At 44.9% G+C, this 27945-nt stretch overlaps 2 protein-coding genes across 19 annotated transcripts; one reads left to right on the plus strand and one right to left on the minus strand.

Moving 5' to 3' along the window:
- The first annotated feature begins 5640 nt into the window (after positions 1 to 5640).
- SMAGP (small cell adhesion glycoprotein) lies at positions 5641 to 23220 on the plus strand. Of its 13 annotated transcripts, none has more exons than XM_081592367.1 (4): positions 5641 to 6263; positions 6782 to 6869; positions 21142 to 21222; positions 21896 to 23220. In XM_081592367.1, the coding sequence occupies exons 1-4, from the start codon at positions 5664 to 5666 to the stop codon at positions 22072 to 22074; spliced, it is 948 nt and encodes a 315-aa protein (XP_081448493.1). In that variant the 5' UTR covers positions 5641 to 5663; the 3' UTR covers positions 22075 to 23220. The 13 variants fall into 13 exon arrangements, with proteins under 13 accessions (XP_081448493.1, XP_081448500.1, XP_081448494.1 ...); XM_081592374.1 differs by having other exon boundaries at positions 21145 to 21222; XM_081592368.1 differs by having other exon boundaries at positions 6800 to 6869.
- On the minus strand, positions 21928 to 27945 carry DAZAP2 (DAZ associated protein 2). Of its 6 annotated transcripts, XM_081592380.1 has the most exons (5): positions 27851 to 27945; positions 26739 to 26857; positions 26274 to 26332; positions 26087 to 26207; positions 23576 to 25166 (listed from the first exon to the last, which is right to left on the minus strand). In XM_081592380.1, exons 1-5 carry the CDS (start codon positions 27861 to 27863, stop codon positions 25038 to 25040), a joined length of 441 nt encoding a protein of 146 aa, XP_081448506.1. In that variant the 5' UTR covers positions 27864 to 27945; the 3' UTR covers positions 23576 to 25037. The 6 variants fall into 6 exon arrangements, with proteins under 6 accessions (XP_081448508.1, XP_081448506.1, XP_081448507.1 ...); XM_081592382.1 differs by lacking the exon at positions 23576 to 25166 and adding an exon at positions 21928 to 21954 and having other exon boundaries at positions 26087 to 26332; XM_081592381.1 differs by lacking the exon at positions 26274 to 26332 and having other exon boundaries at positions 26087 to 26236.

Consider the following 27945-nt stretch of genomic DNA (forward strand, 5'->3'; position numbering starts at 1 on the left):
TGATCCCTGGTCTGGGAACATTCCACATGCCAAGGGGCAACTAAACCCTCAAGCCGCAACTGCTGAGCCGAAGCACCCTAGCCTATGCTCTGCAACAAGAGAAGCCACCACAATGACAAGCCTGCATACAACTAGAGAAAACCCAGTGCAGCCAAAAGTAATTAAATAAATAATAAATTTTTTAAAAAATTTCACTTTGAAGTCATGATAAATATGCATACATATACAAGCCCTCATCCATTTTGCTTTTGTTTCTGGGGGTGATGGATGATATCACTATTCGTTCAGTCATTCAGCAAGAATTTATTGAGTTGTCTGCCAAGCACTGCAGTGAGTACTAGAGAAACAATGATGAGGAGCAGGGGGAGTAAGAACTTTATAAGAGACAGAATACTCAGCAGGGAGCAGAATAGGCAGGATTTAGCAATGAGTGAGAGGAGACATGTGATGAAGACCGAAGTTTTAAGGAATTATTTTAGATTAGGCTTGAGAGAGTAGAGTTGGGGGTAACATTTCCTGAAATGGTGACTACAGGAGGAAGTGCATTATATATGAGTTTTGCAGCCATGAAATTAAAAGACGCTTACTCCTTGGAAGGAAGGTTATGGCCAACCTAGATAGCATATTTAAAAGCAGAGACATTACTTTGCCAACAAAAGTCCGTCTAGTCAAGGCTATGGTTTTTCCAGTGGTCATGTATGGATGTGAGATTTGGACGGTGAAGAAAGCTGAGCGCCGCAGAATTGATGCTTTTGAACTGTGGTGTTGGAGAAGACTCTCGAGAGTCCCTTGGACTGCAAGGAGATCCAATCAATCCATCCTAAAAGAGATCAATCCTGGGTGTTCATTGGAAGGTCTGATGTTGAAGCGGAAACTCCAATACTTTCGGCACCTCATGCGAAGGGTTGACTCATTGGAAAAGACCCTAATGCTGGGTAGGATTGGGGGTGGGAGGAGAAGTGGACGACAGAGGATGAGATGGTTGGATGGCAACACCAACTCGATGAACATGGGTTTGGGTAGACTCCGGGAGTTGGTGATGGACAGAGAGGCCTGGCGTGCTGCAGTTCATGGGGTCGCAAAGAGTCGGACACGACTGAGTGACTGAACTGAACTGAACTGAGTTTCAGGCAACAAACTGACACAATGCAGCACTAAAGGATATGATGGAAGGATATTATGCAGCTCACAGAAGTGAAAGACAACCAGGCTGCAGAAAGAACCAGTCTACGGATGTCTGTAGCAGGAATGCATGGCTGCTGTCATTGGAAGACTCAGCTTCAGCTGCCTCCTGCCACTGTGTTCTTTCCCTGGAGAAAGACTGACTGGCCCAGTTTGGGAGGAGGCGTGTTAGTGTCTACAATGACAGGAAGACCCGTGGTGGTGGTGGTAGAGGGTGGGAGTAGTAAGGAGGGTGGATTACAAAGAAGGGCAAAGAAGCTTTGGGGTGATTTGATTGGGATGGTGGTGATAATTTAATGTGTATCCATTTGTCAAAACTGATCAAATTGTACCCTTTATGTACAGTTTATTGGATGTCCCATACAAACATTGATACAAAGAGCTTGAGAACTTGCAGGACTTTTCAGTAGACATGTCACTCAGGGAGCTGAAAATGCATATTCGTACTTAGGAGTCATTTTTCTAAGATCTAATCCTGTTACTCTTCCATTTAAAAAAAACTTAAAAGGATCTCTAACGGAGTGGAGGTTGCATATCCCTCTATAAAAGTCCTCCTGCCTGTATTTTAATTCCTCTCCTAGAAGGCATCCCGCTCCCCTGGCACTCAGTTACTGCTGCGGGTGATACTTCAGGACGAATGGAAGGGGTGGAGGAATGCTAGGAATACAGGCCTCCTGGCTGTCCAAGGCCCTCCAGGACCTGCTTAGAATGCTCTTCCCAAGGCAAAACCCCAGTTCAAGCCTTTTCTCTACCGGGCTTTCCCTGACCCTCATCTCCTAGGAAACTGATCCTCTTTGGAGAGTGTGCCAGAGAGGACTTCTGGGGTCCTTGGTCTATTGGTGGGGAGATAAACACTCAAGGTAACTTCCACAAAAGAGGCACAAATTAAGTGGAAACCTTTACTGTGTGAGACTGACTCTATTTGCATTTGGCCCTCCCGGAGGCTCCAGGAAGATTGGGGAGAGGGCTAGTAAGCTGGGTATGAGTAGTCATTTTCCTTATCTAGGGCAGATGGTCCCAGTTAGGAATCAAATTATTTACCCTAATTTGAAAAATGGGGAAGTTGGGGCTGGTCCAATGGTAATGGGTTGACAGAACTTATTAGACTAGGACTTAGAAGACTGCCATCCTGGCAGCAGCACAAGAAGGGGCTGAAAGCTGATCAAACTGGGAAGAGATGAGTATATCTTACCCTCTACCCTAAGGCCCCTGGAGGTCTGTTGCCATAAGGATGGCTGCTCCAGCTTCTGAAGTCTGGCATTTAATACTTGGAGAATGCTGGTAGCTCACCACCACCTGAAGCATCATTCATTACCTATCTGTATGCATCTAGAATTAATTGCAAGACCATCACCCAATCCCCAACTTCCAGCAATGTGAAGGAGACTATTGACAGACCAGGTAAAATATCCAGAAAATACTAGAAACAAGACACATCCAGGATATATGGGATACACCAGAGAGCAGAGGACACACTGCTTACAGTATTGTTTATTTTATGCTAAAGTGGGTGCTGAGCATGTGCGTGCATGTTGTTCAGTCACTCAATTGTGTCTGACTTTTTGAGACCCCATACACTGCAGCACACCAGGCTTTCCTGTCCTTCACCGTCTCCTGGAGTTTTCTCAAATTTGTGTCCATCGAGTCGGTGATGCCATCCAACCATCTCATCTTCTGTCATCCCCTTCTCCACCTGCCTTCAATCTTTCCCAGCATCAGAGTCTTTTCCAGTGACTGAGCTCTTTGCACCAGGTGGCCAAAGTATTGGAGCTTCAGCTTCAGCATCAATCCCTCCAATGAATATTCAGGGTTGATTTCCTTTAGGACTGACTGGTTTGATCACTTTGCTGTCCAAGGGACTCTCAAGAGTCTTATCCAGCACCACAGTTCAAAGGCATCAGTTCTTAGGTGCTCAGCTTTTTTTATTGTCCAGCTCTCACATCCATACATGACAACTGGAAAAACCATAGCTTTAACTAGACGGACATCTGTAGGCTAAGTAATGTCTCTGCTTTTTAATATGCTGTCTAGGCTTATCATTGCTTTTCTTTCAAGGAGCAAGCGTCTTTTAATTTCATGGTTGCAATCACCTTCCATGGTGATTTTGGAGTCCAAGAAAATAAAGTCTGTCATTGTTTCCATTGTTTCCCCATCTATTTGCCATGAAGTGATGGGGCCAGATGCCCTGATCTTAGTTTTCTGGATGTTGAGTTTTAAGCCAACTTTTTCACTCTCCTCTTTCACCTTCATCAAGAGGCTCTTTAATTCCTTAAATTCTTCTTTGCTTTCTGCCATAAGGGTGGTGTCATCTGCATATCTGAAGTTATTGATATTTCTCCTGGCAATCTTGATTCCAGCTTGTGCTTCACCCAGCCCTGCATTTTGCACGATGTACTCTCTATGTAAGTTAAATAAGCAGGTGACAATATACAGCCTTGACATACTCCTTTCCCAATTTGAAACCAGTCTGTGCATGCATATGGATCCTATTTTTCTGCATGTTTACACTTTCAAAATGAATGGCATGTGCCTACATGGATAAAATCATGTACCAGCAAACCTTTTAAGGTTACATTTTAAACAGAAAAAAAGATGCTTCTGAGAGACTATGAACCTTCACATTAAATTGTAAAAGTAACAGCAAATCAGATGGCTTCTGAGAGTCTGTGGTTCTAACAATCTTCAAACATAGTGGAGGGACTTCCTTGGTGGTCCAGTGGTTAAGAAACCGCCTGCCACCATGAGTTCAATCCCTGGTCTAGGAAGATCCACATGCCTTGAGGCAACTAAGCCCATGTGCCACAACTGCTGAGCCCGTGCCCCACAAGAGAAGCCCCGCAATGAGAAGCCCGCACAGCGCAAGGAAGGGTAGTCTCCACTTGCTGCAATTAGAGAAAGACCATGCATGCTAAGCCATGAAGACACAGCACAGCCAAAAATAAATGAATAAAAAAATAAAAATAATTTTTTAAAGTATTAGGAAAAAAAACATAATGGAATATGCCATGGGGGAGACTGACCCAGATACAAGAAAAATCTCAACTTTTCCTGTAATTCATGGTCAGTTTGTCAATAAATGCAAGCAGTTGTCCACCTCTGCAATTTAACCCTTAGGATTTGAGTTTCCTTTTCTCTTCTATTCTTTTATCTGAGGACTGGCCAGGCTTACCTTTTCATTAACTTACATACATCTTGCCTACGTGTTACTTTCTTTGCCTTTCTTGGTTGGATTGGTAGTTTTCTTACACGTGGACTTTCTTCTTCCTCACTGACAACTGCTATATCCTTGAATATATATTTAAGTAGATGAATTTAATCAACTTGTTTTGTTTTTCCCTTTTCTAACCAATCAAATAGTATCTTTAGGAATAAAAGCAACAATCTTTGCTTACTTTATTATTTTATTAATTCTTTGCTTTCTTCCCCCCAAACTTATTTATTTTTAACTTAAGGAAAATTGCTTCACAATATCGTGTTGGCTTCTGCCATACATCAACATGAATCAGTCATAGGTATACATGCGTCCCCTCCCTCTTTAATCTCCCCCTCACCTCCCACCCATTCCCACCCCTCTAGATTGTAACAGAGTATTCTTTGCTTTTTTCCCTCACTCTATGCCCCTATTCTCTGAGACTCTGTCTTTCAGTCCTTGTTTCCCAAATGAACAAGTACAATTCCTGTCTCTATCTGATTTATATAAATATTGACTCCCAAAGCTAGAGAACTCCTTCCAGGAATAAGAAGCAAGCATAGAAGTACACTGAGAGGGAAGAGGAGTAACAGTAAGAGTTCTAACTCTAAGTAAGAAGGCAAGATAACATTTACTGAGCACTTACTATTGTGCCAGGTAAGCTTCTAATGCTTTAAATGTATGAACTCATTCCATCCCCACAGTAATTCTGTGAGACAGGTACTACTCCAGATAAGAGAAATGAAACAGAACTGTCCAAGATCAAACAGCAGGGCAGATTCCAGAGCTTGTGTTAACACTAACATTACAGCCTTACTCATCGAGCTCCTCATTAATTGGGAACATTTCCTGCCACAAAGAAGTGAGTCAAGAGGTGACTAAAGTTTGGCATTAATTAGTCTCAAATGGAGGTGTTTCTCAGGTGCTAGAACCACATTGAAATGGCATGATTTTTCAGTCCCCCATTTCAAGGATGAGGGATCAGATTTTAGAGATGTTAACTAATCTGCCCAAAGTCACACGGCTAAGAATCAGTGGAGCTGGGACTGTTTGAGTCCAAAGTCCACGAGGCTCTTAACCTCTGCACTACATCGCCTCAAAAGAATTCGGGCATCGTTCCTCTCCCCACCGCATCCCCCTGCTCCCCGGCCAGAGGTGTGCCCACTACGTTAGCTTAGGTTCCAAGCTTCTGCACACAGACCTATTTACGTAAATGACATGCAAACGCAAGTTAAATGTAACTTTCCACATCTGCTGAAAATTCAAATAACGTCGGTGGCGGGGAAAGCGGATGGATCGCACTAACCTCGGGGCTCATCAGATCCCGTGCCCTCTGGAGCCTCGAGGCAGGCGGGGGAGGAAGCGGCTCCGGATGGAGAGTAAAGTGACAATCGGAGAAGGAAAAGCAGCCTTTCCTCCCGGGGGAGCAGAGGCGGCCCGGCGGGCAGAGGGAACCTGCAGAGGGCGGTTTCTCTTCTCTTTTCCTGTCCCACCCAGTCGGCCGCCCCCACCCCACCCCCACCCCTACTCCCGCCGGCCTCGGCAGCTAACTCTGCGCGTCCCTGCGCGCTTCCTCAGCTCCGAGTCCCCGGCGGGTCCCAGTGGTGCCTGCGGTGCCCGCCCCCGTCGAGTTGAGAGGGACGCGCGGCGCCCGCCCGTCCCCGCCGCCCGTCCGACTGGTAAGGTGAGCACGCGGGGGAGGGGACTGCGCAGGGCGGGAGGGCCGGGCGCGCCGGGCGCCCAAACTCACACCGCAGCCACCGCTGCCGCGGAGGAACTGAAACCCAGAGCGGCCGAGCTTGGGCCTCGGCTGGAGGCTCCCGTCGCGGCGGCTCGGAACCGGTGCCCGGGACGGGCCGCCCTCGGAGCGCAGCGAGCCCTGCCTGGCGCGGTAAAGAGGGCCGGGGCGGGGCGGGGCGGGGCGGGGGGCGCGAGCCCCGACGATCGTGGACGCGGCGAGGGCCGCAGGGTGTCCCAGTCTCTGCTGGGCCAGGTGGAGGGCGGGCCCGGGAGCCCGGCCAGCGGGGGTCTGTAGACCGCGCGGACGGCGCAGCGGACGACCGAGGGGCGCTGGGGGGCGGCGAGCCGAGCCCCGACAACCGGCCGGCTCGGACGGGCCGGGGGACGATTGAGGACCCTCCCTCTGGTTCCCGGCGCCTGGGCGAACCCGAGTCCGTTGCTAATTTGCAGACTTTTACCTAACTTTCTCAGGCCTTGATAAACCTAGGTAAATGCGGTGGCCTAGTGAAAGGATCTCGGGATAGACGCTCAAAGGGGAAAGGGTGGGTGGGGGGAGGGGAAGGGATTCAGGAAAACCTGGCACCAGAGGCTTTCTTGGGATTTCCGGTCGTTTTCAGCCCCAGGCAGGGCCCACCCACCTCATGCTGGGCTTTGTCTCTCTTCCTACAGACCCGCACCTTCCTACAGACCCGCACCTCCCTACAGGTGCCCGTCCACACCGCGATGACTAGCTTCCCAACCACGCCTCCTCCAGCAGGTAGGTGAGCGCCTCTCCCGGTTCAAGTCCCTCACCCTCAGGCCAGTTCCGGAATTCCCTGAGGCCTCAGCCCAGAAGGGAAGACTCTTCCACCTGCCTGACACCACAAAACCCGGGAGGAAGCCAAAGGCAACCTGACTGTACGCTTCAGTATAGTTGCAATCTGGAGTTTCATGGACCTGGGCCCATTCCTGGTACCACTTAGCTTTGTGACCTTGAGTGAGTTATCTACCCTCCAAGCGCCAGTCTCCTGGCGCTTGGAGGGGGGAAATAGTACCTTAAGAGATTATCTGTGAGGGTGAAATAAGATAATCCGTGTAAAACACTGAGGACAGTGTCTGATATCTAGTAAGTGCTCAAAAACATGGGTTATTATTACTGGGTGCTTGTTAGAAAAGTCCATCTATTCCTGGGAAGGAATTCTGCTTGTTTTTTCCCCCCTGGGCCCTGGTTGTGGGGGATTCCCCAAATCTCTGCCATGTCTTAGTTCCCTCACCAGGGATTGAACCTGGCCCCCTAAATGGAGGCGCGGATTCTTAACCACAGGACCAACGGGGAAGTCCCTCTGCCTGCTTTCTAATTCCATTCCTCTGATGATTCACTTCAGCATCAAAAACCACTTGTTCCCTGAAACTATTGTTATCACTTGTTCCTCAGGCCAGTATTGCCTCTTCTTCGCTTCACATTGAGAATGGAGTCCCACCTTTCATTTCATAACCAAGCTTGGCTGGACAAACTAAGCTTGTTTTCATTGCATGTTAATTAGGATGAGGGAAGAATGAAACCTTGGTTAGTCTATATACTTTTGTTTTCATATACGGTCTCATCTGTTGTTAGGACAGACATTCTCTGCTTTTTCTGTTGTGGAAACAAGTGAGTGAGAACCCCAGGGGAAGTTGAAGGAGCTGTCCTGTATGACTGGTGATGAACACAGTTCAGATCTTTTAGTTGTCTGCTGAGAGATAAGCAAAGGGAGAAATGGGTAGCCAGCTAGATTAGTCAATACAGGCTTCATGAGTGGGGAAGAGGATGAACCGCTAGTGCTTGAAGGATAGGTGAGGTTTATGTAGGCCAAGAGAGGTGCAGCAGGGATTCCAGACAAAGGCAGTGCCAGCTCTTGTGAGCTGCAGATCCTGTGCTTACCCTGGAGGGTATCCTGAGGGAGAGGACAGAGGGCCTCCAGAGTATACCTGCCTGTAGGGAAGAAAAGTGATGCTTGCCTGGCAGCTAAGGAATTAGGACTTGGGCAAAAGGAGAACTATATACATTCTTTTTTTTTTAAGTTTGCAATGGCACCCCACTCCAGTACTCTTGCCTGGAAAATCCCATGGATGGAGGAGCCTGGTAGGCTACAGTCCATGGGGTCACTAGGAGTCGGACACGACTGAGCGACTTCACTTTCACTTTTCCCTTTCATGCACTGGAGAAGGAAATGGCAACCCACTCCAGTGTTCTTGCCTGGAGAATCCCAGGGATGGCGGAGCCTGGTGGGCTGCCGTCTATGGGGTCGCACAGAGTCGGACACGACTGAAGCAACTTAGCAGTAGCAGCAAGATAAACATAATATAAATGTTACCATTTTGATTATTTTTTGGCATGTTGTTCAGTGCTGTTAAGTATTGATTGACATTCACGTTGCTCTGCAATTATCACCACCATCCATCTCCAGAAATTTTCACCTTCCCGAACTGAACCTCTGTATCCATTAAATAATAACTCTTCATTCCACTTCTCCCACAGCCCCTGGCTACCACCATTATACTTTTGATCTGTTTGTATTTGACTATACCTAGTATAAGTAGAATCATACAAAATTTGTCCTTTTGTGTCTGGCTTATTTCAGTTAGCATGACATTTCCGAGACACATCCATTTTGTAGCATGTGTCAGAATTTCCTTTTTAAGGCTGAATAATATTATATACATATATATGTATATAAGTATATCTCTTTTTTATCCATTCATTCATCAGTAGATACTTGGCTTACTTCCCACCTTTTGGCTGTTGTGAATACTGCTGCTGTGAACATGGTTTTACAAATATCTCTTTGAGTCCCTGCTTTCAATTCTTTTGGATTTATACCCAGAAGTGGAATTGCAAGAATGTATGTTTAATTTTTTGAAGACCTGTCATACTGTTTTCCAGGGTAGCTGTACACTTTACGTTCTTACTGGCAATGCATAGGGTTCCAATTTCTCTACATCTCTACAACACTTGTTATTTTTTGGTTTTTGATAGTGGTTATCCGAATGGGTGTGAATGGTATCTCACCGTGGTTTTGATTTACATTTCCCTAATGACTAGTGACGTTGAACCTCTTTTCATGTCTTTACTGGCATCTGTATATCTTCTTTGGAGAAATGTCTATTCAAGTCCTTGCCCATTTTTTAATTGTCTGGTTTTTTTGTTGTTGAGTTGTATATTTACATTTTTGATCCACCCAATGACTTGAGTGGAGTGGTATTTTAGAACATACCATATAGTCCCCTACCCAGTGGGTCCAAGCAAATGTATTAATAAGTTCCCAGGACAGAAATGGAAAAAATCCCACAGGGTGAGAGCTTGCACTGGGAAGAATGTGATCACTGAGGGCCTTGCATGTCTCTTCCCCACCTCCCTACCTATGCTCTCTCACATCCCCTTTCCTCAGTCAATCTGTAAAGTCCTCCCCAAGGAGGACTTTAAGAGGGTTGAAAGTGAGGGCCACATTGTAACTTTCATAGGCCCTTAGCTTATTAAAAAATTATTTATTTATTTTTGGCTACACTGGGGGCTCATTGCTGTGCACAGGCTTTCTCTAGTTGCAGCAAGTGGGTGCCACTCCTTGTTGCCATGCACAGGCTTCTCTTTGCGATGACTTCTCTTGTTGAAGAACATGGGCTCTAGTGTGAGTGGGCTTCAATAACTGTGGCGCACGGACTTAGTGGCCCTGAAGCATGTGGGATCTTCCTAGACTAGGGATCAATCCTGTGTCCCCTGCATTGGCAGGCAGATTCTCAACCACTGGACCACCAGGAAAGTCCTGTTTAAAATGAGAATGTTTCATTCTCATTTTAAAGAAGCAAAAACTGAGGTTCAGAGAAGTTAAATGTTCAGAGGTTAAGAAATTCTTCTAAGGTTAAGCAACTGATAATGGCAGAGGCAGGATATTGTACCAAGTCTGATTTATTCTAAAGCCTGTATTCTTTCCATCACAGTGTACTGCTGTCAGCCACTCCACCCCGTGGCTGGGGCACATGAAAAAGAAGGAAGAAGAAAGGAAGCAGAATTCCAGGGCGGGTTCCCATGGAAATGAGAACTGGGGGAGCCGCCCTGTGCTGGGCAGGGCTAGAGCAAATAAGTAGGTTGGCAGACTCAGGTGGCAAAGGATCTGATGTCTCAGTGATAAGAGATTTAGCCCAGGAACAAGGGCCACAAAGAAACCAACCAGTATCTAGGTTAACTATAACAACAACAACAAAAAAGGTTAGTGAGCCAAATAGATCTTGAAGTTCATTTACTGTAGGTTAGGATTTGGGTGGAGCCTCAAATGTCAAATCTTGTGGTCCTCAGCCCCAGGCCTCCCTCCTTAAAGAAAATCAGTGCTGCACTCTTTCCATGTCTAAGAAGGAAGGGACAAAGTAGCATTCCTATTCCTTTGTTTGGAAGAGGAGACAGGAGAGAAATGGGATAGGAAAGGGAAATCATAGAAGAGAGATCAAGGAAACTGTTCCTTCCACTTCATGCCAGGTTTCCTGAACTTAGTTTATTTCATTGTTGTTGTTTTTTCATTACAAAGCTATTACATCCCCCTCAGGGAATAGCCTTCTAGACTTCTCTCTCTGTGTGTATATATATGTGTGTGTGTTTATAGTTTTATTTTAACTTATTTTTTCTTTACAAACATGTAATCATATTACACATACTACCCTAGCAATTTGCTTTTTTTGTCTAACCATGTATCCTGTTCCAGTAATTGCAGATCTACCACATTCTTTTTAACAACTGTGTACTATTTCCAGAATGAATGGCCTGTCATTTATTTAATCATTCCTCTGCTGATAGACATTCAGATAAGTGTCACTCTTGCAAACAGTATTTCAGTGGACACCCTTTCCAGCCTGCAGTCAAGCTGTGAGAACCAAACCCAGTGGACAGTTCAACAAAATGTTCAGGCTGAAGTGAACAGGGATAGTTCCAGACTTTGGAGAGAACCTTGAAGTGAGGAGACAGATTTATAGCCTGGCCCAGCCAACCTCTGAGTGACTGGGGGCTGGCGGATGAAGCTTGCTGAGCTGCCTCAGTTTTTTGGCTTGTGTGTAATGATAACACCAACCCTAGTTACATCACATTCTTGGGGTGGGGATAAAATAGCGTATGTTTTGTGAACTTTAAGTCACAACTGTAGATTACCACTGTGATACTTGGGCTTCCCAAGTAGCGCTAGTGGTAAAGAACCCGACTGCCCATGCAGGAGACATAAGAGACACGGGTTCAAGTCTTGTGTCGGCCCAAAGGCCCCAGCTCATTCACTCAAACACCCTGTGACCTGTAGTCTGAGGAAAATTCTTCTGCACAGAGTTGAGTTCAAATTCTTATTTGTTTTTTTTTTATTTTGTCTACACCACATGATGTGTGGAATCTTAGTTCCCTGACAAGGGATCCAACCTCTGCCCCATGCAGTGGAAGCTCAAAAGTTTTAACCACGCCAGGAAAGTCCCTGATTTTTTTTTTTTTTTTAATTGAAGTATAGTTGATTTACAATGTTGTGTTAGTTTCTGCTGTACAGTAAAGTGAACCAGTTATATACATAAACATATACCCAGTCTTTTTTAGATTCTTTAAAATATTTTATGTTTTTAATAGATATTTTATTTTGGAACAATTTTAAATTTATAGAAAAGTTGAAAAAATAATACAGTACCCTTTAGTTACCTCAAATATCATTTGGTACGTTTGACATCGATACAGAGGACCACAGTACATTTGTGAAGACCAAGAAATTAACACTGACACGATACTGTTAACAAATGACAGATTTCACTGAGATGTCACCAGTTTGAAAATTTGATTTTGAAGAGAATTCTGATGAAACACTTCAAATTTTCAAAAATTCTAACATTAAGACTGAGGAAAGTCTTGAAGGGTCAGCTAGTTCAGCTATCCTTTCTGAGCTGGAATTCTCTTTCCCGTTCCCCATGAGGCATCTGTCCAGCTTTGCCCTTCATTCTCTGGGGGAGACACCCATCTCCCATTAGTTTCTGCCATTAGCCCTCTGTACAAGTTGATGTATTCGGAGACAGCACTCAAGTCCTAGTCCTTGCTTCCTGACCAGGTTTTCACTCTGAGCTTTCTCTTGCAAGCTTTCCTTATCTGATATGGGTTCCAAGCCATTCACTGTGTTGGCTGCTCACCTCAAAGACACCCAGACGCAACTCAGCAGCCTAGGAGTAGCACAGAGTGGGACTGCACTGCTGATACCACTATTAGAGGCCGTATTTATATTCACAGTGCCTAAAATAAGAGCAAGTTTTAAATATTTTAGGATTATAAAAGTCATTACGATCGTAAGAAATTTGAAAGATAAAGGAAAAGATATAGAAGAAACTAAAAAGCGTCCAAAATCCTACCACCTCCCTGTCGCTTTCACTGCTGTTTTGAAGTCTGTGCTTCCAGCGTCAGTGAGTTTCTAGTGATCCCACTGTAAGTCTTTTATAGATGCTGCCACTAAGCTGTGGCTTCCCTCTGCTTTATTTGTGAGTAGTTGATTTCCTGGACCTAAGAGCAATGAGTCTGTTGAATTGTCATCTTGTTATATCTGGCCCATTTTCCAGTCATTTTTAATCTCTGTTTATCAACTTATCAGTGGCTCCTTTAACTTTGAGTCTTTCACAAATTTGCCAAAACTTCCCTGGGTCTACTGGGGTCTGTATTTACCCGAAGGACACTAAACCCTTCCACACTAAGCCTGTGTGGAAGGCACCAATAAGCCAGAACACTAAAACAAAAGCTCTTGCAAAGAATTTGATATTTACTTTTTGGGGGGCCATGCTGCGCGACTTGTGGGCTCTTAATTCCCTGAGCAGGGATTGAACCTGGGCCCTCAGCAGCAAGAGCACAGAGTCCTAGCCACTGGACTACCAGAGAGTTCCCTCATTTATGTATATTTTTAAAATATTTATTTATTTTTATTTATTTGGCTCTGCTGGGTCTTAGTTGTGGCATGTGGGATCTAGTTCCCTGACCAAGGATCAAACCCAGGCCCCCTGCATTGGGAGTGTGGCGTCCCAGCCACTGGACCACCAGGGAAGTCCCCATCACTATTTTTTAAACTAGCAAAACAGCTAAGAGTTGTTACCACAAGGGGAAAATGTATTATTGGACTTTGTTATATCTGTCTTGTGATTTAACATTTTTATTTTGAATTACATAAAGGCCTTAATTTGGCCCTGGCATGGTCTTGTCATAATAATATCAATTCAAAAAGAACTAAGGTCAAATCCCAGCGGAAGAAGCTCTGATTAGACTGGCATCACTCCATTCCTTGATGGCCAATTACTACCCCACTTATTCTTCAATAAAGCCAGGCTGTGTTAGTCCACAGAGATATTATAAATACTCTATCATGTGTTCTGGGATGAGATGCTAGCTACTCAGGCAGCACCTTCAACTCTCCTAACCCACCCCCTCCCCATCCTTACTCTTAAGTTGATGACATGACCTGCTATTTTCCGGAGCAAATTAGAGTTCTCAGAACTACCGAAGGCTCCCCTGCCCCCATCTATATACGACCCACCTCCATGCCCACGTGCACATTAATCATGAGTGAGCTCTGCTGTCTGCAGCCAGTCCCTCCATCTGTGCGCTGGACCCCATCCCTTCAAGGACATGGCTCCAGCCGTCAATTGTTCCCTCTCATCTGAGTCATTCGTATCCACACATAAACATACTGTCATTTCTCCCATCCAAAAAGCGAAAACGAAAAACTTGAACTCTCTTCCCCTCCTCCAGCTATAGCTCTATTTCCCTGCTTATCTTTGCAAGAAAAAAAAAAGAGTTTATATTCTGCCTTCAGTGCCTTTCCTTCCCCTTTTTTCTTTTTTACTGAAGTGTAATTATTGACTTACACATTGTGTTAGTTTCAGGTGTACAGCAAAGTGATTCAGTTATTCAATAGATACATATATATCTATTCTTTTTCAGGTTCTTTTCCCTTATAGGTTATTAAAAAATATTGAATATAGTGCCCTGTGTTATACAATAGGCCCTTGTTGGTTAATTATTTTATAGATAGTAGCACGTATATGTTAATCCCAAGCTCCTAATTTCCCCCTTTCCCCTTTGATGACCATAAATTTGTTTTCTGTGTCTGGCTTTATTTCTGTTTTATAAATAAGTTCACTTATTTTTTTTAGATTCCACGTATAAGCAATATCATCTCATGTTTGTCTTTGTCTGGCTTACTTAGTGTGACGATCTCTAGGTCCATCCATGTTGCTGCAAATGGCATTATTTCATTCTTTTTATGGCTGAGTAATATTCCACTGTGTGTGTGTGTGTGTGTGTGCGCGCGCGCGTACGTACCACATCTTCTGATCCATTCATCTGTCAAGTGACATTTAGGTTGTCTTTTTATGGCTGAGTAATATTCCACTCTGTGTGTGTGTGTGTGTGTGTGTGTGTGTGTGTGTGTCTCGTACGTACCACATCTTCTGATCCATTCATCTGTCAAGTGACATTTAGGTTGCCTTCTCTTTTTTTCTTGAACCCACTATAAACCAGGGATTTATACTTAGCACTTCAGCAAACTTCTCTTGTCAAAGTTACTCATGACCTCTGCATGGCAAAACCCGGTAGTCCTTGTACTTGGTCTGTCTGGCTGCTATTCCTCAGCCTCCTAACCCTCCCTGGGCTCAGTCCTTGGTCCTCTTAATCTATACTTACTCCCTTGGTGATCTCATTCAGTCTCATGTTTGTAAATGTGCTGACTTTTTATTTATTTTAAAAAAATTATTTACTTATGGCTGTGCTAGGTCTTTGTTGCTGTGACGGCTTTTCTCTAGTTGTGCCGAGCAGGCACTACTCTTCGTTGCAGTGCTCGGGCTTCTCTTTCAGTGGCTTCTCTTGTTGCAGAGCATGGGCTCGAGAGTATGCAGGCTTCAGTACTTGTGACTCCTGGGCTCTAGAACACAGACTCTGAGTTGTTTTCTGCAGCATGCGGGATTTTTCCAGGCCAGGGATCGAACCTGTAACTCCTGCATTGGCAGGCAGATTCTTTACTACTAAACCACCAAGGAAACCCTGTGCTGACTTTTTAAATCTCCAGTCCAGACCTCTTCCCCAGATTCCAGTTTTTTTTTATTTATGGTTATCCTAAGTCTCTTTTGTTTATCTGTTCATCTGTTGATGGACATTTGAGTTGTTTCACTCTTTAGTTATTAATGTGAATGATGCTGCTGTGAACATTGGTGTACAAATAGCAGTCCCAGTTCCTGCTTTCATTTCTTTTGGATAAACACCCAGAAGTGGAATTGCTGGGTCATGTGGTAATTCTATTTAATTTTTTTAAGGAACTATGAACACAAGAGTTTTTGCCTGTTGTGTTCACTATTCTATAACCAAACTAATCTATAATCAAACAGAGGCTGGTACCAAGTACACACTCCATAAATACTTGTTGAATTAACTTTTTAATTTCTCTTTCTCTGGACAGTCTAAAAAGGCTGTGTGACTTGTCTGACCTAGCTTGCTCCTAGTGGTCTCACACTAACTTATTGCTTGTGGTTTCAAGTTCAAGACCCCCAAACTTGTACTACAGTTTTGCTGGGAAGGATATCAGTTTCACCAGTTGTTTATAGAACCCACCCCATTCTGTGGCCCTTCAGGCTTCTGGCCCCTCTATCTTTCTCAAAAGCTCCTATGTCACCAATAACTCTCCCATTTACATAATCTTTCAGTGCCCTTGACTGTCACTTAACTGAATCCCTTTTAGATTAGCCTGGTGCTTTTTGCTTCCCTTCTCTTGAGCTCACTTCCCCATGTTACCAAGGCTCCTGCTACTCTTTTAGTGCAAAAATCATTCGCTTTGATAGGAGACAGAGGCAAAAGGAGCTGAGAGAGTTCTAGTCTCTCTGTTACCTCCAACCTCTTAGCTTCAGTGCCAGACAGCAGACCTGTCCCATTTCCTTGTTTTTGCTCCAAATATAACACTTTTTAAATTGTCCTTCCAGTGTCCTTTGCCAGCTGGAGCTGTGTAGAGTTTCCTGACACGGTTCTCTAAGTTTCTGCTATTAGCTTTTATGTGCATTTTTTTAAAGACTCACCTTCTGAAATCATGTTACTGGAAATGGGCTTACAAGAAATACAGAATTGGGACAGAACACTCAAAACTTATGTAACTTTGTAACAAGAACCCTAAAACTACAACAATCTGAATTAAAATATTAGCAGTCAAACCTCTGCTAACAGTCGAACCTCAAATCCATGTCCATCCTAGACCCCCTGTGCCCTGGGGAGTGTGCTTCCTCCTAGATTAGAGGTAGATTCCAGAGAGGTGTCACTTCCAAGAAAGACTGTTTCATCAAAATTAAAAATCTGGTGTAGGATCTGCCTTCTTCTAGTGTTTTTTGCATAGAGATAAATTTTATACAGAGGTAAATTTCGTATAAGTTTCTCCCTTCATCTGATGTGTTGTATAGAGGGAAAATTTTTTGTACCACCTTTGTTTCCATTTATTGCTTCACCAGATGGCTTAATCTAAGTGGAAACCAACTGATACCTGCATCCAAGGAAGGTACTTATAGTAAATTTTATGTTTCTTAAGATCTTTCTCTATTGCTAAAATGTACTCTTTAGTTCGTGGCGCTAGTGGAAAAGAACCTGCCTGCCAATGCAGGAGCCATAGGAGACTTGGGTTTGATCCCTGAGTCAGGTAGATCTCCTGGAAGAAGGCATGGCAACCCACTCCAGTATTCTTGCCTGGAGAATCCCATGGACAGAGGAACCTACCGGGCTACAGTCTGTGGGTTACAAAGAGTGGAACACGACTGAGCAACTGACACTTTCACTTTTCACTCTTGAGTCGTAGAAAGCTTGAAGTTGTACATGAACCAGCGTGACAGGTATCATTCTGATATCATTCCCTGTTCGCCAGTCGCCCGTGAGCAAGTGCACATTAGAGGAGCAATCTTTGTAGCACAACAGTCTGTATTTGGTTGTGGTCCTCTGTTTTTGTTTTTCCTGCATTGTCCGTATCTTTTAAAACCTTGCACTTTTGGAAATCTTGTGCTACCTCATAGTTATCTTTTGCTACTGTTTCCTTTTTTTCCCTGTTGGAAAAAAGATGTTCCCTAGTGGTAGGAAGGTTTAGTATAAATAGCTTGCTTGGGGGACTTACCAGCGGTCCAGTGGTTAAGACTCTGTACTTCCAATGCAGGGGATGTGGGTTCGGTCCCTGGTCAGGGAACTAAGATCCCACATGCTGTGTGGTGTGGCCAAAAAAGTATTAAAAAAACAAAAAGTACCTTGCTTGGGCTTTGAGAGGGGTAGTCCTGGATTCAGATCTTGACTCCATCCACTGTTCCTTCATGAGTAATACAGGGCACGTCACTTAACTCTCCCTGGAGCTTTGGAGTCCACATTAGCAAATAAAAACACCTGCTGTGAAATGATTGGTATTCTAAGGATTAATAATTATGTGTAGGAAGTACCCAGCACAGAGTAGGGACTTAGCAAATGGCAGCTGTTACAACTGGGATCATCTGCACAATTTCCCAACTAGGAATCACCTTCCCTCCTGGATTTTCTTTCCCAGTACTCTTATATATCTGTTCTCTGAACCCTCACTCAGCTCCATGGTCAGATCCCTGGTGGACCTCATCACTGCTGCTTTCTTGGCATCTATGACAGTGCCTCTGGCACATGGTAGGTGCAAAGTGAATTGTTGATCTATTGAATTGAATCCTATTCATCTTTATATTGAAGCTTCTGTACATACATTATTCTTCTCGGTGCTTCGTGTATGTTAAGTTCTCACATGTTTAAGGAAGACAAAACTGAGAGCACTCGAGATCAATTGTGGGAGGGTGGCATGCAGTCCCGGGACATATAGGGGAGGAGCAGCAGTCTGAGGCAGTGACCGGGTGGATAATTGGATGGAATCTCAGAAGTGGCAGCCCATCACTTTTGCTGCATTGTTTGTTAGAAGCAAGTCACTGGATCTGGCCGACACACAGAGAGAGGGGCTTACACAAAGATGTGAACACTGGGAGGGGGTGGATCATTGGGATTCATTTTAGAGACTGCCTACCACACTCTTATTTTACAAATGCAAAAGATACAGGCTCAGAGAGGTTTAGTAACTTCCCCAAGGTTATCTAGGACTTTGCTGGGGCAGGATGCAAACACAGAGCAGCTTTCCTTTTTAATCACTGAGCATATAAACAAGGTCACCTTAAATAATATTTGTAAAGATTTTTTTTAGTGTTATTTATTTTATTTTTGGCTGTGCTGGATCTTCATTGCTGCACAGACTTTCTCTGGTTGTGGCAAGCAGGGGCTACTCTTTGTTGCAGTGCACAGGCTTTTCATTGAGGTGGCTTCTCTTGTTGCTACGCATGGGCTTCATTAGATATGGCACAGGCTTAATGGAGTCTTCCCAGACCAGGGATGAACATGTGTCCCCTGCGTTGGCAGGCAAATTCTTAACCACTGAACCACCAGGGAAGTCCTTAAATAATATTTTAAGTAGTAGCTACTATATATGCTTGCCTATATGTTTTCTCATTTAGCCTTCCCAGTAGCCCTGCAGAGTTGGTTAATATAGTTCCCATTGGTTACAAATGAGAATGGATGGAGAAGGGTTTGGTGTGGCCCTGAGAGGGGGAGGCGATCCAGGCAGCCCACGTCTGCTTTCCTTGTGGCCTGTGTGAAAAAATCTTTCATCACCATTGACCTCTCTTTGCACTGCTCCCAGCCCCACCAGACTGTCGCTAGGGACTTCATTTCCCTTGTCCTGGGTGGAATCCCAAAGGTGTCAGACAAGATAGTAATCAGGCTCACTCCCTGTGCTCCAGCCACACTGGCCTTCAAGTCCTCTTGTCTCAGAGCTTTGAGCAGGCTCTTCTTTCTGCCTAGAATGTACTCCTTATCGCACCCCTATCACCCTGGAAACTCCTACCCCTGCTTCAGCTTGCAACTCAAATCCTGCTCCCTGGGGAGGCTGTTCTTGCCGGAAGACTATCTCAGCCCCTCTGCCACATGCTCACCTGCATGTTGCCTTTGCCACCTGTATCGCAGTTCTTAACTGTGAACTTGGTGTGGTGGAGGCTGAGCTCTGTGAAGGTAGATGGTGTCTGTTTTGCTCACCCCCAGTGTACCTGGCACATACCTGGCAGAAGGTGAGAGTTAATGAGTGCTACTCTTACTATTTGGGCTTCCTTGGTGGCTCAGCGGTAAAGAATCAGCCTGCCGATGCAGGAGACCCAGGTTCAATTCCTGGGTCGGAAAGACCCCGTGGAGGAGGAAATGGCAACCCACTCCAGTCTTCTTGGAGAATTCCATGGACAGAGGAGTCTGGTGGGCTACAGTCCATGGGGTGGGAAAGAGTCAGACACAACTTAGCAACTAAACAATTATTATTGAGTGCATGTTGAGATGCCTCTTGTGGGTGCTTCCAGGGTCAGTCAGGCTGTTTTCCCTGGTATATCTCTGTTCCACAGTAACATTTACTTTTTTTTTTAAATAGACATTGAAAGAAATGTCTGTTGTCAGCAGGAGTGGAAATTTTTGTTTATTTATTTTTTACTGCCTTTAATTTGTTTTGGCTGTGGTGGGTCTTCACTGCTGTGGGCAGGCTTTCCCCAGTTGCAGTAAGTGGGGGCTCCTCTCTAGTTGCAGTGCAGTGGCTTCTCTTGTGGAGCACAGGCTCTAGGGCATGTGGGCTTCAGTAATTAACAGCACAAAGGCTTAGTGGCCCCGAGGCATGTGGAATCTTCTGGAACCAGGGATCAAACACATGTCTCCTGCATTGGCAGGTGGATTCCTAAGCACTGGACCACCAGGGGAGTCCCCAGTAATATTTCCTTAACTGTTACCTTTCAAACCCCTACATACTAAGTCACTTCAGTCATGTCTGACTCCTTGCAACCCCATGGGCTGTAGCCCACGAGGCTCCTCTGTCCATGGGGTTCTCCAGGCAAGAATACTGGAGTGGGTTGCCATGCCCTCCTCCAGAGGATCTTTCCAACCCAGGGATCAAGCCAGAGTCTCTGAAGTCTCTTGCATTGGCAGGCGAGTTCTTTAGCACTAGCGCCACCTGGGGAACCCCTACAGTAAAATGCTGACTAGGAGAAAACTGAAAGGCTTCCTGTCTTCTTATGGAAATGGAAGCCTGGGTAGTGACTTTTTAGAAGTGGGACTTCCAGGCTCTGAAGGACAGATAGACCAATATAACAGGAGGAGGTATGGGATATATTGTAGGATAGGAGAGGCCTTATTTCAGAAACTTTCAAATTGCAAGGCCTACTCTGAAAGTGTAGAAAAGGGTTTTAATAAGGGAAGGAGAAATGTTTCATTATTTTTAAATAATGTTTACAAAGAGTTTGTAAGAACATTAAAGAAATGCATGTGCTGTGTAATATAAATACATGTACACATATATGCATTCACTTTTTTATCTCATTTATGCAAAAATGTATATTCCTAACAATAACATACCCTTATTGAATTACTACATGTCACAACAACCCTATAAAGTAGGTACTGTTATCGCCAGTTTGCAGATGCACAGATGGGTTAGGTAATTTTCCAAAAATGACACAGCTAGTGAAAGATAGAGCTCAAATTTGAACCTCGCGGGTCAGGATCTAGAGCCTGTGTGTGTATATGTATATATGTGTGTTTGTGTATGTGTATATTTTTTTGCCAGGCAGTGCTATTTATAGAGTCTTAGTTCCCTGACCAGGGATCAAACTCCGGGCCCTCAGCAGTACAAGTGCAGAGTCCTAACCACTGTACCACTGTCCTAACCACTGTACCACTCCTAACCACTGAAGAAGATTCTAGAGCCCATATTCTTAACTACTATGTTAGAGAGGAATCTATCAAAATGTTCATTGTGGTGATTTGTTTTCTCCTCTGTTCTCCAGGTTTTTCTATACAAATGTCCTGTAAGAGTTAAATGATAAAAATTTGAGTAGGGAAGAAGGGGGTGTGGTGAAATTGAAGGACAAATATGTGTTTTAGAACAAAAGAATCCACCCTATTTCCTTTTCCACTTTGTTAAATTTTCCAGAAGAACTGATGGCTACCACAATTCTACAGGCCACTGAGGCCCTGTCCCCGGAAGCTGAAGCCAGCACAGCCCTCATTGCAGGTAACAAAGACTCTGAGTCAAACCCAAGGGGCCTTCTGAGCTCAGGAGCCCTATTGCTCCACAGACAGCCAAGAAACCGATGTAATGGACTAAGATTCTCCCTATACAGAACAGCATCACAAACTAGAGACCAAATCCATTGATGGGTTCACTTTGGCATGTAAGTTATGTTACACACACATAGAGGCTTCACATCAGAGGCACTGCCAGTAAATGAGAGGCTGGGAAGTGGCCACAATAGATGAGCTGCCTGTGGGGGCTGCAGTTGGGTGTGGGGGTAGGGATGAGGATGTGTGCGGTTTGTTGAGTGGTGGGAAAGAGGATGGGAGGGATCAGAAACCCCTACAGGAGGCTATGGATTTAAAAACTCTTCCTGTTGGGATAAGTGATTTCCTGTTTCCCTCCTTCCTGTTTCTATCATAATCATCAGGAACTAGTTGAGAGAGAGTTCATTTTGACAGAAATCAAAAGTCCTTAAGCCCAAGGAGACTCCGGATATCATGTACTAAGGAAGTTGGGCATGGTGGGAGAATATGGACTTGGACGTGGACGCTAGTTAACAGCAGGAGGATCCTCATTAAGAGTGAGGGAATCGTCTAAAGCAGGGGACCCCGTGAGTTACTGAGATGCCCCAATCCTGAAACATGTCTGCATTTTCCCTCTCCTTTCCAAGTTGTTATCACCGTGGTCTTCCTCACCCTGCTCTCAGTCGTGATCTTGATCTTCTTTTACCTGTACAAGAACAAAGGCAGCTACGTCACCTACGAACCCGCAGATGGCGAGCCCGGTGCTGTTGTCCTGGTGGAGAATGACTCAGCCAAGGGCAAGGAAAAGGAAGAATATTTCATCTAATGGTTCCCAGGCCCCAAGGAGCTTATCCAGGTTCCAGTGCTAACACACTATTTATTAGGTGAAAGTTTTACCTGAAACCGGTGAGAAGCATCAATTGATATGGGTAGACCTGAGCTCCTTCCAGGACACAGGCCTAAATGCCAGCATCACGGACACCATGGACCGGGGACACAAAGCTGCTCATGTCTCTAGCCAGGCCTCTGTCACACAGCTTCTGACTGATGAGTGAGATGGAGCTGTAGTGGGCAACACTGGAGTATATGCGCAGTCATCTTCACTTTTTTCACAGGATGAAGGGAAGAAGAGTTGGGGGTCACTGGATGCTCCTCTGTCCCTTACCTGGTCACCTAGTGACAACCCGAGTGGCAGTAGTATCCTTAGTTCTTCCCAGAGGCGGGAAACCACAGGGAAAGGCCAGGCCAGGAGGGCCAGGAGACTGGAGACTCCCTCCTGATGAACATGCCACGTCCCTTAATCTGAGCCCTTCCTTTCCTTATCCCCCAACAATCCAGACATATGCTATTTTTATCGGAATTAAAATAGTTTATTGATACAGAAATCAGATTCTCATGTGCAAGAAATCACCATCTTTATACTTTTATCTTTGCTGAAACTTTTTTGACAGTTTGCTCTGTTGTTGTTCAGTCATGTCCGACTCTTTGTGACCCCACGAACTGCAGCATGCCAGGCTTCCCTGTCCTCTTATCTCCCAGAGTTTGCTCAAGTTCATGTCCATTGTTTGCTTACTCAACTCTTACCTGTGTTCTCTCCCAAGCATAGGGGGCCCCAGGGAAGTTTCAGAAGTTCCCAGAACAATCTCAGGGGTTTGCAACAGAGATGGTCCTGGAAGTTTGTCCTAGAAGAGGGTCATTAGAAACAGACCCTGGGAGATGAGTTTTTAGCCTCCATCCTGGCAAGGGCCAGTATGTCCCTGATCCATTGTGTGTGCACACAGAGGGAACCAGGAACAACCTGTGACTTTTCCCACCAGTGCCCTTTCTATCAAGCCCAGAGAGGCTTCCTGGATCTCACTTCGTCCATCTCAAAATGAGGCATATTTAAAAGGTACAGTGTTTTGGTAGAAATCATTAACTGTCCATGCATTGTTTACTTTGGAATTAAACTAAACCTCCTTCAAGGTCTTAACTATATTGTCTTCATTTTTCAAGCTCAAGTCCACCCAAGGTTAAGACCCAAGAGTTAAGAAATTCATCTTAGCAACTTATATTCCAGTTTTCAGCATTTCTCCAAACAGAATTTTGGAAAAACCGAAGATCACCCTCAACTTACAACTTAACAAGTTGTCAAACTAAAAAACATTTTCAAGTCAAACTTAAGGGCAGGAGGAGACTCCTCCAAATGAGGAGACTCAATTGTTCCCTTATTTCTAAGTTTATGTTCTGACTTCCTCTGGCCTAATAGGCTTTTAAGAATCTGAAAGCGCTTAGGAAATGAAAAAAAGCTAAACATCTAGAATGGAACTCATGAAAATGGTCAAGTCTTAGCCTTGTACTCCTGCATTTATTTCAAAGACTTCATTAAAAGAAAAAACAAAACAATGACAGCAGCACTTATCTGAATTACAGGTGGGATATAAAAAACATTATATACAGAAGAGATCTAAAAACAAGTTGAGTAAAGAATCCTTGAAGTGAGGTGTAATGCAACTTCATCACTTTATTCAAATCTTCAAAATAGTCTTTATTCTACATTTTTAGTATAAAAAATCCACAAGTTAAGTGCACCACAGTGTAGAGAGAGACATACAACGCTGAACTTCCATAACAGTCAATGGTACAGTCAAACATCACATGTACAGAACACAAATTTAGATGAACTGAAATTATAAAATAAAATCCAATTTTAGAAAACAAAAATCAAAATATTAAGGATCCCTGAAATATTCTTAACCCTAATGAGATTTCACTGGACTCAAGTCATTTAGTAGTGAGGCATTCACAATATGACCCCATTAACCCAGCTGAGGAATTCTTGGGAGCCATGAGTGGCTACATCAGACACTGACAAGAAATGGTAACCAATTTCTGATCTGCAAACTCCCCTTAATTTGGCTCCAGAGTCATCAGGCTTTTAAATGCATCCTCCTCCTTGCCCCTCAAAATTATAAACAATCTGCTGTTTATGGTACAGTTTGCACTGATATCCTTTGTTAAAACAAGGTTGTTTTTCTGGCACCAAAACAAATTTGGGTTTGGTTCATGTCTGAAGAGAAAATCTATGAGGAGGGTCCAAAAGGCACCCTCCGCTTTTGCTTGAGGAGATGCAAAAGCAGAAGTAATGGGTCGTGTGCTTGGGTCACAGAGGGGGTTTCAGAGGATCCTTTGTGAAAGACTAGTTAAAAGATGACAAGTGGGGGGAAGTGCAAGGAGAGAAGGAAATTAGTCTGACTGGCTTTCTGTCCTGCACCATTGATTCAATGGAGATTGGTGGGAAGGAGTGGAAGACAAGGATAGAGGGTAGGACCAGGGGCAAAGGATGGAAAGGAAAAGGCAGACAACTAATGCGGTTCGTTTATAACAAGTAATATAAATCAAAGACTTAAAGGAGATTAAAGACCAATCAGAGTAATTTGGCAACTTTAATTCTTAGGAAGATCAAAGTTCCCTCCAAACCTAATTTGATGTTTTATTACTAAAAGCAAAGACCAGTATGGTACAGTATTACTCCAGAGGAATTAAAGGAAGATCCTTAGGGCTGCTTCACCCACATTCATTTTATGAATGGATACCTCCCCTACCTCAAAATGCTTTAGGGAGGTACTGCTACCATTACATGGTTCCTTATTAAGTTTGAAAAGTGCCTGAAAGTTTGGGCACCAGAAAGACACCCCAACAACATGTGTCTAAACTGCAACTTCAGGTTAATATGACTAAAGCAGTTACATTGTGAGAAGTGCTGAAGGTATGTGATGTCTTTCCCGGCATAGAGATGGCCTTGGTTCTTCACCAGATGGTGTAGCCACCATCTGAGCCACCCATGAAGAAGTTTCCCTTCCGCTGAGTTACGAGGACATTGGCTCCCTGCATGACTGCCAGCTGAGCAGCATTGGGAGGGCATCCAGGGGGAGGAGGCTGAAAGGAAAAGACAAGGTTGATTGGGCAGAGGGCAGCTGTGGGAGGGAAGTGGACAAAGGTGAAAGAGGACCAATCAGGAAGACAGCAGTGTGCTAACCAGTGGCATCTCAAAGAGCTATCTGGGTCACCAATCTGAGTCCAGCAGGTCTACATTCTTTGTGAACCTAAAGATGTAAACAGGAAACCCACTCATTTAAAGGGTTCTGGGTCCAAAGTAAAGCCTATGGATACCTTCTGAGCGTGGGAAGTCCAGACCCATAGGCATTTTCAGTGTAGAAAATCACTCCTATTCGCATCCCAAAACACAGTGGGGGTACCAGGTCCAGGGACCTATATCACAGGGTCTGACAGTTTTCAAATGGCCCTGGATAATCTGAAGGCTCTACCTGATGACAGCATTTTCATTTCATCCCTAGCCTATGGTTATTGAGTAGATGGTCCTAGCAAGGACCATTTGGGCTCTAATTGCCATACATAGGGGAACTAATCAAGAGACATAGCTAAAATCCCTAGTATCTCTCTAAATGCAATTAATAGGGATTATGCATTCTGTTTTTTTAATCATCATGGTTCCTAATATAATGCCATGCTGATGGCACCTACTAAATAAATGCTTATGGAATGAATGAGGAGTGTTACTAGACTAGTATCAAAGTGAACTGGAAAAGCAGCAGGCAGGACTCCTAAGACAGGAAAACAAAGGAATCTGATAAATTCTGACATCAGGGAGTACGCCAGATGCTACTGACTAGCCATGGTTCTCCTGCCCCCTTGAGTGCTTTCTGCCTGACTACTGGACGTCAGAGATTACACCAATACCAGCAACTATTACCCAGGGATGATGAAAGGATGACCAGTCATTTCAGAAAGTTAAAATACACAAGGGTTGAGCTTTTTTGTGACCAAGTCATACTCACAGGAATGTTTCCAGCAGTAGCGCCAGCTCCAAATCTGGCCCCTGCATCATACCCTCCTTCCACCAGCACTGTTGAACCAGGTGGATAGATGGGACCAACTGGATAATAAGCCATGGGGATTGTGGAACCTAAAGGTCCAACAGCCACAGACTGGGCCATGGGAAGATACAGTGAGGCGCCAGGAAATGCAGCTGACATGGTGGGGACGGTGGCAGCCCCCGGGTGCACAAAGCTCGGACGATAGAGCTAGAAGAGGCAGAAGAGAAGGCAACAAGTTACTTTATGACATTCCTATTTCAGATCTCATTTTAATGAGTCAAGTCTTAATTCTCCTTGTACAGATTACACTCTTGAGTTACACAAGTTGCCTTTCCACTGCCACTCAATATTCTCCTGGATCACTTCCTGCTATAGCTAATGTTAGGCTAAGGGAATGCAAACTCATCTTCTTAACTTCAGCCGGTGCCAAATAACAAAAAAATCAGATAATGCCTTCTCAAACCCAACAGAAATGGCTGAACTATGTCACGTTTTAAGATGATTCATGTGAGCACTCTCTCCTGTAAATAAATGTATGGAGCCAGACTTGGCTAAGGACTGAAAACATGATCCAAGAGTATTCCATTATTTAACTCTAGTTAACTGGAAGCACCTCTGAGTAGGCAGGTGGAGCATCAGTATAGGGTGGAGCCTGAGGAAGATGCAAGGTCTGAGGGTACACAGGGTTCCCAGGAGGCTGCACGGGGTAAGTTGGCTGCGTTGGATATTGACCTGGAAGACAAGGGGGAAAAAAAAAAGCATGTTGTCTACCATAGTCACCAAAACAAAGCAGGACATATTGGGTACCTAACCTAGCCGGGATAAGCAAAAAAAGATTTCCAAACAGAATGCCCTAGAGGGCCTGATTCCTGGAGCCAAGAAAATAAGCATTCTCTTTGCACCCTTAAAGCTGAAGAAGCTGGATCCCTACTGGACATCTAGTAGCAGACTGCTGTAAGGGGCAAGTCTAGCTGGGCCCAAGATCCTTTCAGAACGCAGGGCAGTTCTGGGCACCCCCTCTGGCCGGTATTTCAACGGTGTGTCCTGTTTCCCTGCTCTGCGTGGTCTCCAAAGGTCTGGTTGTAACTGACCAAGACCTCGTGAGTAACGGTGGTTGTGGTCATCGACCTCACAGGTTCCTACTCAAGGTCGACTTCCAAATGGAAAGTGAGTGGTGGAAGTTAACACTGAGATTGGGGATGGGGCTGAGGGGAATGTTCTGATACAGAAACTGGGAGACGTTCTCGCCGCCAGCGAGAGTAAGGGGAAACAGACCCCGTTCGGGCCCGACTGGCCCGCCCACCAGCGCGGTACTTCACTAGTTAAGCCCGGAGACCTGCCTGTGGTTCCGGAGCATGGCGCCCCGCCTCTGTCAGTTCTCCATTGGCCTACCCAAATCTCGCCTCCAGCTCCCCATTTGCTCCTACAGACGCCCATCACGACAAACCTTCTTTACCACCCCCCCAACCCAACAGCCCCCCCCCAACCCGAGCCCGCAGCTCCAAACTGCGCCACAGAGTTTAACGGAGAAAGGGCCGTGAGGGAGCGAACGGCCGTAGTTCGGGGATGACGAAGGTGTTTGGCGCAGCCTCGGGCACTGCTGCTGGCCCAGGAGCGCGGCGCACCTCGCCCCAGGCCTGGCGTTCGGTGACCCTGGGCTCCGGGCCCGCTCGTTCCGGGCCAGCACTACTCCCCCCGACGGCCTCAGCCACCCTCTGTCCTTGCCTTTGCTGTTCATGGTGGCTGCGGGTCCGGCTCGGCTCGGCGTCGCGGACGGTTATTTTTTTCGTCCTCTTCCTGTTCGTAGTCACTTCCGTGTC

The sequence above is a fragment of the Giraffa tippelskirchi genome, chromosome 4, assembly GCF_054371585.1.
Source record: "Giraffa tippelskirchi isolate mGirTip1 chromosome 4, T2T-mGirTip1v1.2.pri, whole genome shotgun sequence".
NCBI lineage: Eukaryota > Metazoa > Chordata > Mammalia > Artiodactyla > Giraffidae > Giraffa > Giraffa tippelskirchi.

What these genes read in the sequence shown, in the direction of transcription:
- SMAGP (XM_081592367.1), top strand. Translation starts at nt 5,664, where the DNA reads ATGGATCGCACTAACCTCGGGGCTCATCAGATCCCGTGCCCTCTGGAG. An exon ending in AACCACGCCTCCTCCAGCAG is followed by an intron (nt 6,870 to 21,141) that starts GTAGGTGAGCGC and finishes TAAATTTTCCAG; the next exon opens with AAGAACTGATGGCTACCACA. An exon ending in CAGCACAGCCCTCATTGCAG is followed by an intron (nt 21,223 to 21,895) that starts GTAACAAAGACT and finishes CTCCTTTCCAAG; the next exon opens with TTGTTATCACCGTGGTCTTC.
- DAZAP2 (XM_081592378.1), bottom strand. An exon ending in CTCCACCTGCCTACTCAGAG is followed by an intron (nt 26,333 to 26,738) that starts GTGCTTCCAGTT and finishes TGCCTCTTCTAG; the next exon opens with CTCTATCGTCCGAGCTTTGT. An exon ending in TGGTCCCATCTATCCACCTG is followed by an intron (nt 25,167 to 26,163) that starts GTTCAACAGTGC and finishes TTTTCCTTTCAG; the next exon opens with CCTCCTCCCCCTGGATGCCC.